This window comes from Catharus ustulatus, chromosome 1 (assembly GCF_009819885.2).
Source record: "Catharus ustulatus isolate bCatUst1 chromosome 1, bCatUst1.pri.v2, whole genome shotgun sequence".
NCBI classification, from domain to species: domain Eukaryota; kingdom Metazoa; phylum Chordata; class Aves; order Passeriformes; family Turdidae; genus Catharus; species Catharus ustulatus.
The window spans coordinates 49,544,850-49,562,700 of NC_046221.1; the positions used below are offsets into that span (position 1 = coordinate 49,544,850).

A 17,851-nucleotide genomic window follows, 5' to 3' on the forward strand; every position below is an offset into this window, starting at 1 on the left:
ACGGACAGCACAGGTCTCCTTAAGCTGCAGGCATGTGCATGGAAAGCCAGATGTCCTGATTTGTGTCTCTGGCACAGCACCAGGACACTGCAGCCAAACTCTTCCCTGACCCAGTTGCACAGATGTCAGAGGAGCAGCTGCAGCACAGGGCTGTGCTTTTTTTATCGTCATAGGGACAAGTGTGGGAGGGGACTGATACACGTGAGACTATAACTACAAATTCAAGTGCAGTGAAGCATTTTGCACTTGTTTCCCCTTGGCAACCTGCAGCACAGCAGGGAAAGCAAAAGGCAATCAGTGGTTTTGACTGAATGTGATCTCTCACCGCTGACATCTGTGTGACGGTCATCCACTCCGGAGGGATGTGGAAGTGAGCCCCGGCCGAGTCTCCCAAGAGCACAACGCCTTTTGAGTCTGCACCTGATGGATTCATTTTGTCAGTCACATGAGTAGAAAGAGCAAACTGAAACTGAGCTTGGAGAGTGCTTAAAGAGGAACATCAGTAGCAGCTGATGTAGTCACAAGGTGACTGATTATGCCACTCTTCACGTGGCTTAAATGTTCAGACACTGCAATAGAATTTTCACTCCATCTGCAGCAGAAACCATTTAATGGGCATTTGCCAACAACCATAGAGAAACAACTGGGGACTGGGCATGAAAAACAGGGGGAGGTCTTGCTAATTGGAAAAGAATTGTGGTTGTATTCAGATTGTGCGTTATTTCAGCAGATGTTCTGCTGTGCAGACTGTTTATTTTTACTATTCACAGATTATGCATTAAAAAGTACTTAAATATTTAAGGAAATTGGATTACTCAGAAAATTGCTCAAGGCTCCTTAGAACTGGGTGGTGGATGTGCTACTCATATGAGTATTTTTGCTAGAACAATCTGTCTGGTTTATAATTAATTTCTCTTAACGTTTGTAGATTAGCCTCTTATCTAAAAATGCAGACGATAATTTCAGTGTAAGGTGAGTGGTAGTCACCACTGGTTTGTGAGGCTTTTATTTATGCAATGTGGACACACAGGCACCCACCCACATCACAGTCAGGGAGATCAGCTGATGCCATCACTTCACCCCTTTAAGGCCTTCTCTGGAAAAAAAGTATGCATTTATATGGCAAGAGGTAAAACTGGACAAATGCAAATGTTAAGCTGCTTCCCTAAATCACAAAGCCATTACTCTGGATTAGTCTTCATGCACCAGAGGAGATGCAGAGCTGACATCTCAGTTTGCTGCTGTCCCCAATCTATGTATTCAACTTCATTACTGAGCTGACTTTTAACAGGAAATTACCTGTGTTTTTCAAGTTTTATCTTTACCCATCCTCATGCTAAAAAAACTCAATAATTTTGCTTTTCTCATGTTATAAAGCCAACAGGCTTTCCCTTGCCATGTGAATACACAAGTATTGAAATATTTATAATATTAATATATAAGGTACATGGTTTCTCACATTGACTCTAATGATTTACCTTTGCAGAATTTCTCTTCATAGGGAATTCCATCTTTCGGATCCACACCCTGTTGGAGAAGAGAAAGGATAGATAAGAATAGCCATTAGCATCTGAAGAATGGCACTGCATCATAATAATGATGTTTTCCATTATGTTATTTTAATAAGTATATGTATGTTTAAATAAATCACATAAGCTATAATTTAAACAATCATATGCATCAATAAACAAACTTAGTATCAGCTAATAAAACCAGAAGAAACAAATAAGAAACATTTGTAAGCTAAATCAAAGACCAAAGAGGACAAAAGAGGAACAGCAATCAGGAAGATGTAACTTCGTTTTCTTACCCATATGCCATTGCAGTTAGAGTCACTTTTTGTGTCCCAATTATGAGGACTAAAATGGAGACACAAAAGAATAAGAAATGTCACAGAAAAAAAAAAAAAAAAAAAAAAGGAAACCAGATCCCCAGTGACATTTTTCACCAAGATTAAAAAGGAATTAGAAATTCTTTCTGCTTGGAAGGGTGTGGTTTTTCCCCCTTTGGATCTAGGAGAAGCAATTTTTTCCAAGCAAAACGCAATCACAAAATGCAATATTAATTTAAAGTTTATACTGGAAGTTGCTGAATAAAACTTATCCTTTTAGTCAGTGGCATGGTTTCCCTCCCCACCTCTGGTCTATCTGACCAATTCTAGCTGAAGATGCTTCAGACAAAGGAAAGAAATGTGTGCACCACCCCTTCAAATGAGTCCCATCCCTGGTCTTGATCATCCCCTCTTGTCTCTCTCACAGTGAAATCAAGCAACAAGCAATGATGTGCTGTCTGAGAGTATGGTCAAAATAAAATCTGGAGCTCATTTTTCTCAAAGCCAGAATTAATAAGGAGCCTGTAATATAATTTAAGTCTTTACCGTCTGCCAGGGTACACGGTTGTGTTCTTGTCATTGCAGTCTCTGCCTCGCCAGTGATAGCCCCTCAAGGTCTAAAGTCCAGGAGAAACACGCAGATGCGACAGCCATTATTGCTCTTGCACTTTTAATTTAAAATATCTAAAATGAGAATCTAACTCAAGGTGTTGGAATAAAACCCAGTAAACAGGTTGTATTCCAGAGTTCCTTTACTAAGTTTTAATAAGTGACACTTAGCATGCTTTGGTGCAGAAATAAGACAAGCTGGCAATTTATTTTTTAGTTTAATATGACTTTACTTCACCTCTTATTAATTCAGTAAACAAACACTCAGCAGTAGAGCAATTTGCTTCTGCAGTGAGCACAGCTTTATGTGTGCATTTCCCCAGGTGGCACACATGAATGATTGCTTTTTCATCCAGGAAAACACCTGACATTTTATGACAAAAAAACCTTCAATTCATCTTATTCCTATACCTATTTTCACATGAATGGATAAGGTTTTGCAGAAAGTAGGAGGAATCCCAGAGACATCCTCCTTATCAAGGGATTACTGTACCAAAGGAAAGACTTTGCTTACTGGGAAAGTACTAAATTTATCTCCATCGAAATCTTCAAAAGGCAGTTTATTTCTTAGAACACTGTAAAAAACAAAAACAAACCCCATAGTATTATTATATGGATGGAAATCTATTAAGAAAGTAAGGAACACAATGAAGTGTACAGAACAGATAACAACTGGCATGATATTCACTGCTCTATATTCAGTTGAAGCTGAATATAGAGCAGTTGTAGCTGTAAATATGTCTGTAGTTGTGCTTGTACTTCAGCAAAGTGATCCTGCCCAAAAGAGCAAATTCTGTATTTCAATATCCGCTGACTGAGCTCTGGAGGTGAGGCTGATGGACTCCTGTATGGCTTCAATGTCAAACCTGCAGTCTCTAAAACAAACTAGGACAACAAATCTATGGTAAAAGTTTGTTGCTGGAAAAGATAAGGATTTGACAGGAAGGTCTCACAGATATGCAGTACAACAGAAAAATCTTTGAATGTAGAATCTGAAGAAGCAATAGAAATGATAGCAAGTTTTGATATAGAAAAAAAAGAATTGTTGAGCCAGTCTTACTGAATAACTAGAAGGCAAAGAGCAAGTAATTTGGAAGGGGCTTTTATGGCGCAGTAAAGAATAAATCCGCCTCAAACAAAAGATGTTTTTTCCAAGCAAAAGGATTTTCACAGGCAAACAAGAAAGCCAATGTTGCAAATAGAGAAAAGATCTCAGAATTTTCCACTGCAAGAAAACTGAAAAACAACTTCTAGCTTAAACTGTAAACATACTAACTTTTTGTGATAGAGAGTAGTAACATGAATATGGTGATGTTAAAGGTTGACTGGTTGTCATGTTTTAAGACGCTCTGCAATGAAAAGGATATAATGCATTGTAACCAGAACTAGAGTTAGCTTCAGACGAGCCCACAGGTGTGGCTGAAAAGGCTGTGAGCTGGGCTCTTGTCACCCACAACCTGTGAATTTCGATACCATAAACAGCATTTTAAAGAGCCACCTGGAGCCCCTCATTCCTCATTCTGGCTCTTACAGTTTGGGACTTTTTTTTTTTTTTGATTGGTTGATTTTGTTTGGATGAGGTTTTTTTCTTTTTTCTTTTTTTCTTTTTTCTTTTTTTTTTTTGATTGGTTGGTTTTGTTTGGTTTGGGTTTTTTTTCTTTTTTTTTAGCTACAGAAAGAGACAGTAAAAAACCAAAGATAATGAGAGAGTGCATGAGGGGGAAAGATCAGAAAAGCTGAGTTGAGCATATGAAATCCAACATACGATATACAATTTAATTCCCACTTCCAGTGTCTGAACTCACAGGGCTCAAACTCAGTTTGTGTGTCCTGATTAACATTACAAAAGACACTTGCAAGATTTTTCATGCCAATCAACCCATTCCAAATAAACTCCTGATATTTGCAGTTTCAATGAAATGAGCAGAAATAGGTGAGGAAGTTAGTCTTGGCACTTGATTCAGTCAAATATACAGCTGATAATCCTGAATTATTCTTAGACCTGCTTGAGTATTCCTCCAAGTAATTGGAATACATTGACAAATAGGTTTTGCAAGTAATCACCCAGCTGATGTCCTTGGCCTTTCTTAGAAACTGACTCAAAGTCAGCACTGTCATGAGTTGTTTTTCCTTGATGCCATCCACCTGACTTTCTTTAAACACCTTGGGATTGTTCTATGCTTCACAACTGACATGAAATTCAGCTTCTTCACAGAATTATGCGTGTGCTGGTAGCCTTCCTGCACTGAGACACAGGCATCACAACTGGGTGAACAAATTAAATGAAGAAGTTTCTTGGGCTCAGAAAAATCTCAGGAGAAAGGTGGCTTTCTCTTGGAGATGTCACGTCTGTGAGCGTGCCACATATTTGAGCTCTGGGATGTGCTAAAATTGAGCAAATGGTTTAAGCACTAAAACAACACAACAAGGATCCCTGTGAAAATATTACTTACCTGAACTCTGTGCAAGGTCCTTCTGTACAACCTAGATAGTTGTTTTATAAAGGAAACCAACATAAGTGAAGTATGGGAAGCTCTGTCAGCTAAGGATGACTTTAGAAAGAAGGCAATTTACCATGTTCTGTTTCTGGTTAAAGACTGAAAATGTATACATACTATTTAATCTTCTCACACAGGTTAGCCAGAAGAGGAAATGCACATACACTCGAGAACCCCAAGAAGCTTTTCTGGAGAGGAAGAAAAATAAAAGTAGATGGATGCATTAGTTCACAGAGGTGGTATAGCTTGGGATATTCAGTGTCAGTAAATTAGAGCTAAACCATGTATTTTCTGCCTAGAAACATCCAAAAACTCCAATGATATTAATAAGGATGCTACATGCCAGAGGATTTAGACCTGACATGGCAGTCAAGGATTAAGGCTGAACATTTTACAGCCCAACTATTCTTGCTTTCAATGACCTGTAACACTTAAAAAGGAAAGAAAAGTTTCCACTCTTCTCTCTGTCTTCTCTCATGCAACCAATATTTTTTTATTCTATGTAAAAATTACTGTTCTCATGTTTGGTAAACATGGTGGCACCTGACAGTGCAAAACTAGTGAAAGCTACACACTTGGGAACCATGAGTCTGGTTTCTACATGTCAAAGGCCAGGCACAGCTCTAAGAGGAGAAATGAGAGATCCAGAGTGTGCATAAAATATCCTTGATTTTTAAAATGAGATTTTTACCTGGAAACCTAGATTTTATCTTGGCCAAACCTGTAAGATGTAAAAGACAGATGTTGCTAGAAAAACTCCTTCAACATTAGTAGCCCGTAGCCCATAGCCCTGGGCCAACCCAGTTAATGTTCCAGATAGCCAGGAAGCATCAGAAGCTGAAAGAGAACTTCGTAATGAGTTGTGTTGCATGGGCAATTAATCCCACAAACATGCTGCTCATGTGGCTTCACTGTAAATTCAGTTGGTCTTGAAACACTTAGGGTTCTCAAATGGTCTCTAAATGCAGAAGGCTAATTGGTTCACAGCCTAATTCTCTGTATTCACTGAGGCTACATTTACCATGACAATATGGAGTAGATGAGTACCTTGTCATTCTCATAACTTTATGCAAAGAAGGGTAATTGCTTATTCAGATATAGCCCTTGAAAGCTCTGTCCTTGGACCAACTGCCTCGTGTTACATACTTTATACACACATGAAAAAAGAGTAAGGTTGTCCTCAACCTAATAATATTACAACCCATGCCCAACGTAAAACAGAAGGTAAAGCTTGGATACAGCTCAGGAGAGGCCAATGGAAGGTTATTACACACCATGTGGGTCTATAGCCCCAGTGTATACAGTTCTGAGTGACAAAAGAGAGCTTTGAGGCCACACAGCAAGGCAGTGAGGCAATGGAGCATAGCTGCTTGCTTGGACAGGTAACAAGGGGTAATGGAGATAAGGCTCTCACACTGCCCAGAGCAGGAGGTCAGGCACAGAAATATGCCACAGCCAGGATCTCAGTATGGAGAGAAGAACTGGGGTAGTGGAGAGGGGATACCGCCCGTGGCTGAAGTGACAATGCAGCAAGGTGAAGACGAAAAAGAGTGGTACCTTTTTCAGGTACCACTGAAAAGGAGGAGGAGAGATCTGGAGTGGAGTAGGAGCTGTAATAGTGCACTTTCTGAAGAAGGCAAAAGTGAAATGAAGGAGAAAAGAAAAAGGAAGGTCAGGGAGACAAGAAACCTGAAAAACCCCCACCATTTAACTTTCTTCAGCTCGGTCCAACACACTCAAATGACAAAGCTTTACTCACACTGGCTTGGAGTGGGAGGATGTACTGGTAGAATGAAAGGAGAAACCAGAATACAACCACAGAAGAAGTGGGGGAAAAAAGCCAAAACCAGACAGGAAGTGGGGCCTTCCCTTATGCTGAAAGGCCAACCTGGTCCCACTGCTGCATCTCCAGTTGCCCTCTGCAATTCCCCATCCCTCTGCACCTCTGTATTCAAGCTATTGGCTGCCTTAGGGCTGTGTCCTGCAGCATGGCAGGGACACAGGCCTCCTTTTTGCTCTGTGTGTATGGTCAGGTGGGTAGAGAGCATGAGAGGTACATAGACAGGATGCCAGCTTTTCTCAAAGAGATTTGCAAACCTATTAAACTTCCAGGAAAGAGGAAAGAAATCACTTCCCCCCTCCTTCATGTAAGACTAATCCTGCCAACAGACGCACCAGAGGCTCTTTAAGCCTTCCATCAGGTTAAGATTTACAGGATCTTCATCTGAGCTATCAGTTTTTCACTTCAGCCTGAGTCACAGTATGCAAAGCCTTTGGCACCTGGAGACAATACTGCACCAGAAAGACAAATTACAGGACTTGCAAAAAATAAATACATAAATAAAACCTCATTTTATTCTGTTTGCACGTTGTGCTAAAAGTTTACCCGTTGCTGTAAACAGAATAAAATTTTTCCTGTCTTTTTCTCAGTTAGTCTTTTAAAAATTCTTGCTGACTGGCTCTCCATTGGTTTCAAAGAAAGGGTATTCTGCAGTCCCAAAGACTGACCAACTTTGGTGGAAGTGGATGCATGACGATGACGACCTGGCAGTGTTGCGGGTGTTGCTGAGAACCTACTGCAGCAGCATTCTGAAGCCCAGCAGCCTCTGGCTCCACAGCCTTTGTATTTCCACAGCAGGTGGGACAGTGAGATCTGGAGGTAATGCTTTAGCTCTGCTTGGTGTTGTGCAGGAGAGTGGCTCATCTGCTCTTTGAGGATGTCTTGGGCTCTCAAAAGACAAGGAATACAGGTATAAATAAAGAGGGAATCTTTGTGTGAACAGGCACTATTGTGTCCCTCCCAGCAGAGATGGGCTACAATTGCAGCATAAGTTGTTGACAGACAGACCACTTGCCTCTGTGTAACAAGAGTAGGTGGGCAGGAGATCAGCTTATGTCCTCCTCTGCCTGTCAGTTCACTTTGGGCTCCCTCCATGGATTCCCACTTGTCCCAGTGCCAGGCTGTGACTTTCAGGGACCTTGTAGGCATGACAGGATTGTAAAAATTCTGCCTGCTCTCATTAAATGCCAGAACTCTAATCACCATTCTTTCATTGCTATTGCTCAAAGATACTCCTTAGTATCTTCTTCACCCACAAGAAAAGTTAATGCTAGAGGCGCTCACAGTGATTGATAATGCTAAAATCCTATTCTTTGCCTGTTAACATTCCCTAATGATATTTCTACAATTATATTAATTGGTTTTACTAAAAAGAATAACAACGACCCCTAATGCTTGTTGGTGTTTAGTTTAAGCCATTGCCTTACAGATGGCTCACTTCTTTTCATGAATGGGAACATTTATTAAAATTTTTTTTGAGTTGTAGCCACTTTCACTGCATCTCTACATCTGCTGAATAACTTTTCCTCAAACTCATAATGATCCTAAGAAATTCCAAGTACAGTAATTTCACGACTATAAGGCATACCCTTATGACTAAAAGTTTTCCCTAAACCCTGAAGTGCGCCTTGTAGTCCGGTACACGTTATATGATCTACAAAGTTGAGACATTTGCCACCCCGGAAGTGAGAGCCGCAAGGGGGGGCAGCGCCGCGGGAGCACTGAGTAGCCATGGTGGGGGCAGCCCCGGGCAGCCCTAGGCACAGGGAGTAGCGCAGGCAAGAAGGCAGAGGGCGGCTCCAGGCGGCCCCAGGCACCGGGAGCAGTGCGGGCAGGAAGGCAGAGGGCGGCTCCAGGCGGCCCCAGGCACTGGGAGCAGTGCGGGCAGGAAGGCAGAGGGCGGCTCCAGGCGGCCCCAGGCACCGGGAGCAGTGCGGGCAGGAAGGCAGAGGGCGGCTCTGGGCAGCCCTAGACAAAGGGAGCAGCGCAGGCAGAAAGGCAGGGGGTGGCTTCAGGCGGCCCTAGGCACAGAGAGCAGGAAGGCAGGGGGCAGCCCTGGGCAGCCCCAGGCACAGCGAGCAGCGCGGGCAGGAAGGCGTTACTACTTTGTTACTTTGTTGTGCGCGGCGGCCTGAGCCCGATAGGGGCCGACGGGACCGCAGTGCTGGGGGCAGTGGCGCCACAGCTGATAAGGGCAGGCACAGCCAGTGGGGCTGCGGCCAGCATGGGCCGAGCCGAGCGAGGGACGGAGGCAGGGCAGTTGGCGCCGCTGAGCCGAGCGAGGGATGAGCGGCAGGGCAGTGGCGCCACCGAGCCGAGCAAGGGACGGGCGGCAGGGCTGCCCCACGGAGCCATGAGGCAGAACGGCACGGCAGCAGAGCCAATCTGAGCGAGGGACAGGCGGCAGGGCGGCGGCGCTGCCGAGCCGAGTGAAGGACGGGCAGCATGGTGGCCACGCCGCTAAGACGGGCAGCACGGCAGGAGCACCAAGTTGAGCGAGGGACGGGCGGCATGGCGGCGGCGCCGTCAAGCCGAGCGAGGGATGGGTGACAGGGCGGTCACGCCACTGAGCTGAGCAAGGGACAGGCGGCACAGCAGGAGTGCCGAGCCGAGCAAGGGACGGGCAGCATGGCGGTGGCGCCGAGCCCAGTGAGGGACAGGCGGCATGGCAGGAGTGCCGAGCCGAGTAAGGGAACGGCATGGCAGCTTCACGGAGCCGTGAGGGGGAACAGCACCACGGCAGAATGGAGCCGCAAGGGGGAGGTGGCCCCGCAGCTGCGCCGAGCCGCGCCAGCCGGCACTAGGTGCGGGCGGGAGTGCCAGGGCTCACTGCACAGGGAGGGCGCCTGGGGTTGCCTTTGAAAGCCTACGCCAATCTGTGAAAAATGTTTCCAAATTGAGCCCCTGCCAGTAAACTCCACGATTGCGGGTTTCCGTTACTAATTCGTTACTTTGTTGCGCGCGGCATGGATCTTCGCGGCAAAAAAAAGGTGGGCCTTATAGTCCGGTGCGCCTTATCTGATCTACAAAGTTGCAAAATATGCCGGCTCCCCGGGGGTGCGCCTTATAGTCCGGTGTGCCTTATGGTCGTGAAATTACTGTAAATGTGAAATCCTGGGATCCAGATAAGTCGCTCATTGTCATTACAACAACCATCATCACATCTCTTTTTTTTATGCATAATCACACACAACTGCCATGCCAAGACGTTAACTTACAAGAACTTCTTCAGAAGGCTTTCCCCAAACATACAATGCAGCAAAAGCAACCAAAAGAGTAGATACGGGAAGAATTAACAGATCTAATTTGATGTTTTGGTCTAGTATAAACCAGAACATGAAAGAGGCCAGGTGAATGTTTCTCTTTCTTCACTGATGTGGATGCAAGGATGTTCTACCACAGCTGGGATGTTTCTGATTCCTCACCCTTACTCAGCCAGGTAAGCTTCTCCCCAGGCAGTGAGACCACCTTAGCTCTCACTAAGGTGTATCTCCCTGTGCAGGTAACAGATCATGACTTGGCAGCCTTGAGACTGGACAGGTGATTTGCTTGCTATTTCATTACACACTGCTGTTCTGGGATACATGGCTTATGCAAACATGATTCACACTGTGCTCCCTCTTAGAGATTCTCCCTCGTGTTTCTTTCTGCATTGTTTTTCTAGATCTGAAAGTAACTTCAGTTTGGGTAAATGGGAAATTGCAACCTGAAGTAATGCCTCTATAAATGGTTTTTTTTCTATTTTTCAGGTTGAAAATAAGTTTCAACCCAGATCATTACAGGAAGCACACTAGGAATAACTGCCGGGGTGGCCCAAGCAAGTATATGATGCATGTTTTTAATTTGAGCTGACCTTGCGTTGTGCAGGAGGTTTGGAAATACATTGAAACCCAGCTGTGGCCTTTGTGCTTCCAGTCTGTTTGCCCTTCCCACTGATAAATAGGCAGCTAGGACCAGGAAGGGCTCAAGGGCCAATGGAGATTGAGAGAGGTATCAGGGCATTGAGTAGTTTTGAGGATACAGGAGAGTAAAGGGTAAATATGAGAGCCTATTGCACCCAAAGACTGATGCCAACCATGCCATCCTACCCAGGACAGCCTGAAAGGATGTGGCATGATCAGTCCAAGAAAGTGGGATGTGGCTGGTCATATGAGGGAGTCAGCCCAATTTGACAAGGGTATAGCACATGAAGGAAGCAAAATAATTGTGTCTCAAGGGGCAGCATCCCCATGCCAGTCCCTCTCCCACCCTGTGCCTGCACCTTATCTCCAGCTCACAGAGAAGGACCTGCTTGACTCAGAGCATCTCATTGCAGGTGTTAACATGGGGACTTCCTCCAGGGAAAGAAGAATAAAAATTTCATGGATTTTGAGTGGAAATTTCAGGCCATCAGTAGCACAGCACCAAAAAGGAAGGAAAATGCATGAGATATCCTGCTGTTTGCTGTTCTACAGGAGCTGAGGCTCATCTCTCCAACACTTCATTTATTTCCCTGGCTTGGCAATCTGACAATTTCCTAAAGGCTAATTAGGAACTTCAGTTTTCACTTTGTGAGTAGCATCGCAGGAATAAGCAATATCAGTAATTTCTTCACAAGCAGTTAAAGTATTTCCTCTGCATTAAGTGCCTGAAGACAATTGGAAGCCAACTCTAGGGCTGAACTGACTCAGCCAAGTGAACCTAGCCGAATGAAAGCTGCTACCCTTCTCTGCTACCCTTTAGAAATCCTCTACAATTCTGAAAACTGTTGGAGACAGAAAGATTTCAAATCTCATTTTTCAAGTTAGAGACAAAGGCAGCATCTCGCAAATGCAGGAAAAACACGCAAAATTTGCATTCAGGCCATTGCTTTCAGACAGTCCCAAAGCACAGTTGCTCTGCTCTGAGGAAGTGGGTCAGTTCATGAGGCACCCACTTACATACAGCTACAAGGCAGCTGCATTTTTCTTTTTTTTATGCTTTCCCCATACTTTCATGATTTTTCTTTATTTCTCCCTCTCTTCCAGTGTCATCTGATAGAGCAGATCCTGTATCAAGTAGGAGTGAGTCAGCATTCAATTCAATGCTAATCAGGAGGATTCACAGTCAGACAAAACAAAACAAACAAGGACTCACTCCTGATAAAAAGTTAGTACAGAGTAAAACACCCTAATGCCATTGATTTCTTACCAGGTCCTTGGAAGTCTTCATAACTCTTTTGGCTTTTCTTATTGCAACACTCAGTCCCACCTAGGACAGTAAGAACAAAATGAAAAACAACCAGATCAACCACACAGTATCCTATCAGTTTTTCTCTCCATTTCCTACCATTTTTTTCTATTCTATTATCAGTCACAGCACAGAAATGATGTATGAGTCCACAAACCCCTCATCAGTTATTTTTTATAGGACTAACAACCAATTATCCAGTCACCTTCTATAAAACTGCAGTTGCAAGAGTTCATTTATTTTACTCTTCATTTATTTCCCACGGAAAAGTCCAGATTGGCTGAAGACCTGAAATTGACTGCACTGCGTGAGCTGCAGTCATCTCTAGTGACTCCTCCTAAGGAAAACTCAACCATTAGAAGGCTAAAAGAGCGTTATTCATGTAAAGTCAGTCTGACTTGCTGTGGAAGGGTACAGAGGGAACATTTCCTCTTGCACGGATAAGGGTTATACTCAGTGGAGGTTCATCCTGGTGGGAGAATGTGGCACGCAGGAAGCTACAAAGCAGGGAACAGAGTTTGGAAGGAAAATCCCCTGCTTAGGATCTGGGAAGGTTAGCTTTTTATTCTGGAAGTACCTGCCCTGGAGAGCAAGTTCTTGCTGATGGTGGCAAGATAATTTTTCTGTTGGGTCCATGCCAACTTGTGCTGAAGAGGCATTTTGTGATACCTCCACGATGTGGATACTTATAACGTCATAGAAAGAAAGAATAGGAGAACCATTCCAAGAAAAGGTCTTGGGGAGGCATCAGGTTGGCCATCATAAGGCCATGGGTTACAAATAAGTCAGCTACTAGTGATACACAAGTACAGTAATTTCACGACTATAAGGTGCACCCTTTTGACTAAAATTTTCCCTCGAACCCGGAAGTACGCTTTATAGTCCGGTGCTCCTTTTATGATCTACAAAGTTGCGAACTTTGCCAAACCAGAAGTGTGAGCTGTGAGCCGTGGGGGGAGCCCGCAGTGCCATGGCAGCCGGCTGGAGGCGGGACCAGGGGCCCGCGGCACCGCCCCTGCCGGGTGGAGGCGGGCCCGGGGGCCAATGGCTGCCAGGTTGAGGCAGGGCCTCGGCCAGCAACCGCACAGTGGGAGCTGGGGGCGGAGCCTTGCTGCAAAAAAAAAAGTGCGCCTTATATGATCTACAAAGTTGCGAATTTTGCCGACTCCCGGGGGGTGTGCCTTATCGTCCGATGCACCTTATGGTCTTGAAATTACTGTAATTCCTGAAATCCCTTGCACACAAGGTCTTTGAAGGAGCAGAGGAAATTTTTACAAGGGGCACCATCTAGCAGTGTCAGTGACAGCCAAAGACCAGCTCTGCTGGCAGAAGGAGGACAGATGGGCCATGTGTGATGCAGCAAGACTGTGCTCAAATTCACCCTGACGGCTGCTTGCTATGGCCAGGAACTGCCAAACACTGCCGCGGTCTTGCTACCCAAGCTGTCCTCAAGGCTCTGCCATTGCAAAAACCCCAGCAAATACATCTTTGCAGCCGATGTGGTCCTAAGCCCTGGCTGCTGTCTGAAGAAATGTTGAGGCTGGGCAATAAGTAGGGACTGTTTATGCACCAGGCTGTTAAGTGTTGATCTGGCTTTATGAAATTTGTCTTGTATCACAGCATGAAAGATCACATTTCTTCGCCTTCCACAAGGACTCTTCCAAGTCATGGAGGTGAGGAGATACCCCAGATATGATCATGCCCTCCAAAATATTTACCAGTTGTTTAACAACTCTGATGGACAGCACTTTCTAAATTCAGCCATGTCTTTCCATAAGAAAGGAAGTTCTCACAACTCCAATTTAGTAAAAAAATGAGAGAAGAGACAGTCAGAGGAGTCAAGGTAACACCAGTGTGCTCCCCCCTGCTTCTCCATTTTTAACTCAGGACAATATTCTTGTATCTCAGTGATAACAATTCCCATATGCTGTGCTGCATTTGTTAGGCCACTTTTGAAAACAACCATATCTGTGAGGTAGTAACTATATGATGGCCTCAGCATTCAGCATGAGGAAGGCTGAAAGCACTGCCTGTTTGCTCCTTTTCAGTAGGATAACTGTATGTTATTCCTGTATGCTATGTTCTGCAGGCTTTGAAAATTGGCAAAAAAATCCCCCAAAATTAAAATAAAAAATAAGATAAAAATCAATTATTTTTGAAAACATTTCAAAAGAAAAAAAAATCCAGAGTATCACAAACATATTAGCATCTGCTTTCTGCTCACAATTGTTAGTGGGTGCAAACAGCTCTGTCTGAAAATGTCCTGCTATCAGTCCCTCCTACAACCCAGTCTGAGGACATTAATGTCAACCTAACATCAACTGGGTCTGAGGGCTCTGAGGTAAAGTCAGCACAAGTTTATATTTATCTGGACAGAACTACAGAGACTCAGCAAGGGGGGAAATAGGGATGCTTCAGCAAGAGCTATTATTACAGCATTTGGAAAAGAAAGAAAATGTCCCTCATGTGATGGCACCTTACTGAATAGCGGCGTGCCAGATTGAAATATTAAAGCAGACTTAATTTGTATTTAAAGAAATCATTGCCAGCAATTTTGTGCTGGAGATAAAATCCAGTATGTCATTATAATTGATTTAGGCAGTGATCAAGGCAAAATAATTAAAAGGATCAAAAATAAATATATAAAAATAAAAATAAAAATAAAAATAAAAATAAAAATAAAAATAAAAATAAAAATAAAAATAAAAATAAAAATAAATAAAAATAAAAAAAGGATCAAAAATTTATGGTGAACAACACAAAGGGATATAGATGGATAAGCATAAGCAACAAGGAACATAGACTTCTAAGCTACTGGGTTTTAATATATGTGTCACATTAATATATGTAGTTAATACATGTTTATTTCATGGTAGTCTTCTAAAAATCAGGGTATGCCACAAATAGATGACAGAAGCTAGCAATGAGTCAAGACACTGTTTTCTAGTTTCTTCCCCCTGGGCAACTGCTGTCCCCAAAACCAATCATGCATCTTACATTTGCTATAGCTATGTTGTGCAATGCCAGCTACTGTCATTTCTGCAATAAAATTACTTGAGAGGCAGATGTGAAAAATAGCTAGAGATCGAGTATAATAGAAGGAAAATTCCCAGAGAGGTAGGATTGATCAATCCTTTTTTACTGGGCAGGGTAAGATAGACCTTTCTTGCTCACAGTAGCAGTATGAGAAATGCATACTTCAGAAAACTACAGGAATATTGCGCTCAGAAAGTAGAAAACAAGGGAGGAAAAAGCTAGATTGACCTTGTGTATAGAAAACGCTCTCTCTGAGGCACTAAAGTTGACACCTTCTCTCACTTCACATGTTATTTCAGCCAAGACTCCAGGTTGGAGTGCGGAGGACTGGCAGCTGAAACACCCATTGGGAAGATAACACTCCTGGTTTCATAGGTCACCTGTAATCCCTGGCTGACACCAGCATGTGAAGCCTGCCACTAAAGGCCATACCACCCATACAGCCTCTCCTGCTGCTCATTGGCTAGCAAGGAGCCTCCTCTCTTTGCCATGGCATGAGAACACCACCAAGGAGGGGTTTCTGTAGGCTTCAGCAGCTGATGGATGTGTCCTGGGGAGCAGCCAGCATCATCCACCCCAACTGGGGCAGTCTGCCACCCTGTGTGCACAAGATATTCAACCATGGATGGGGCCGAGGGCGTGGTGTCACTGGGATTTCATTCACTGCCTTCTTTCAGTGTTCTCCACAGAGAGAAACCATGCGCTCCCAGTAATGATTTCTGTTTTGGCAAACAGATGTATTTCTCATAGTAAACAAATGCATGAACCAACTCTAATTCTCTCTCATTTATCATCTGTTGTTGTAACCCAATACCCTACTGCTTTAAGAATGGTATATCCCTTTAACCCTGTAACCCCTACAAGACCAATGGACTGACCCCTGCGATGGGATTGGCCTGAAGCCAAGGCTGACCCCTCCCCTTTCCTGACCCAGAGAAAAACCCTGAGCCCACGTGTGGGCTCTCTCTTTATCCCCATCTCTCGCTCTGACCACATGGAAGCCTAAGAATAAAGCAGAATACCAACCCTGGGATAAGAGCCTTTAATATCTTCCTGTTCTACATGAAACAGCATCCCAGGCCAGCTCTGCAGGGTATTTGGGAAGCAGGCGAGGCACAGGGTGCTGTTTCAGTTGCCGCCCGGAACATGGTGCTTTTTAAATTAAAACCCACGTGAGAGGCTGTGACCCTTAGAAGGGTTAGGAAGCCGACGGGAAGCCAACTACCCTGCGGGCGAAACTTGCTTTCTAGCAGGTCTAGCTTAAGGGGACGAAACCGGTAAACCTTCCAGCCCAAGGGAGGTCGGTTTCAGGAGCAGATTACAAAGTACAGTTCTTCAGCTCCTCGGTACTTCGCACAGAGTGGTAAGTATAAATTTTCCTCCGTGGGGAGGGGGATTTTGAGGTGCTTTCTCTGTAGCATCGAGGTGCGGGGGGCTGGGCTGCACAGCGTCCTCCCTGGGGGTTTGGAGCTGTGTACAGCCGGAGACGCTGGTGGGGGTAGCAAGGCCGCCTTGAAACAGTTTTCTGCCGTATGTACAGTATCACGCCAGACAGCTGATTTCAAAGAGAGGCGCCGTTTTTGCTGCAGCCTGTGATTCTCTGTGGGGGGAGGTGCCAGTTTAGCCAGCAACTAGCAGCCTTCTCTTACTGTGTTTTAACTGTGCTTTGTAGTGAGATATTAGAGTAACTTGCTGTGAAAAATATGGGTACACAGCAATCTACTTTGCAACAGAGCGTGGTGTCACAAATTAGAGAACTTTTAAAAATTGCAAATGTGATTATTACTAACAGAGAACTACATAGGTTTGCTAGGTGGCTGTCTGTAGAGAGATCTGATCTTAATTTAGCAGATATGAATTCGGTTTTTTTTTGGAATGAAATTGGAGATTTATTAACTTTAAAAGTTGAACATGGAGATAAAAAAGCCTTAATGTTCATCCCAATATTTTTGCAAATTAGAAAACTGTTACTTCAAACAGGAAATAACAGGCAGCCACAGCAAACTGCTCCAGAGTCAACCAGTTCTTGTATCTGTCCCTCTACATGTGTTGTTCCCTCTTCACCTAAGAAATCTGACTCCTCTGTCTCTCTAACTCATGCTGACACCCACGTGTCTTTTACTACTGAGGCTGAAAGCAGACCCCAACATGGCTCCAGCCACATGGCATTAAACTCTTCTTCTTCCCATAATACTCCTTCTCCCTTGATAACACCCTCAGACCTCTCTCCAAACTCATCCTCGCCTCTGGGTATTCAGGACTGTTCTCCCTCTACCCGAGCTTTGCCATCCCCTCCCCCAAGCTATCAGGCTAGCACAGAGGGGGGTGGGGGTGGGTGTGGAAGAACTGGTTCTACAGGTTTTACACAACCTCCTTCTGAGATAAGGGCCTCGGCTCCGCCCATTCCTCAGGACACTGTCTCTGTAGAGGCACATAATCAACAGATAACACAGCCCAGAGCAGAGGGAGGAATAGAGCCCATCCCTAAAACCCTGGGTCTGGAAACCCAGATACCGTCTGTGGCTCCTGTCATTTATATGGGTAAGAGAAATGGCAGGAGAACATATCAGCCACTACCATACCAAGATAAAAAGGAAATTTGTAAGATTCAAAGAGAATTTGGCAGACACAGTGAAATGTTTAAAGGATTTTTAAGAGCAACATTTAGTTCTCATGAGATGGTACCCAATGATATTAAGGATTTATTCAGATGTTTGTTATCCCCTTCTGAATTTGATTTATGGGAAAGTATTTGGAAAAGATCTTTAAGAGTGCTTTTGCAAGAACTACAACAAAGCCCAGAAAGTGCAAAAGATGAGGATGATAATG

At 44.1% G+C, this 17,851-nt stretch overlaps 1 protein-coding gene across 1 annotated transcript in view; it reads right to left on the reverse strand.

Moving 5' to 3' along the window:
- Positions 1 to 17,851, reverse strand: part of LOC117006370 (acyloxyacyl hydrolase-like) — a 137,117-nt gene that overhangs the window by 58,560 nt on the left and 60,706 nt on the right. Inside the window, exons 10-16 of the mRNA XM_033078763.1 lie at positions 11,948 to 12,007; positions 5,056 to 5,126; positions 2,955 to 3,015; positions 2,378 to 2,448; positions 1,811 to 1,859; positions 1,479 to 1,527; positions 326 to 420 (exon numbers count right to left, since the gene is read on the reverse strand). Coding sequence (XP_032934654.1) covers positions 326 to 420; positions 1,479 to 1,527; positions 1,811 to 1,859; positions 2,378 to 2,448; positions 2,955 to 3,015; positions 5,056 to 5,126; positions 11,948 to 12,007 — 456 coding nt within the window. The remainder of the gene's footprint in view (positions 1 to 325; positions 421 to 1,478; positions 1,528 to 1,810; positions 1,860 to 2,377; positions 2,449 to 2,954; positions 3,016 to 5,055; positions 5,127 to 11,947; positions 12,008 to 17,851) is intronic.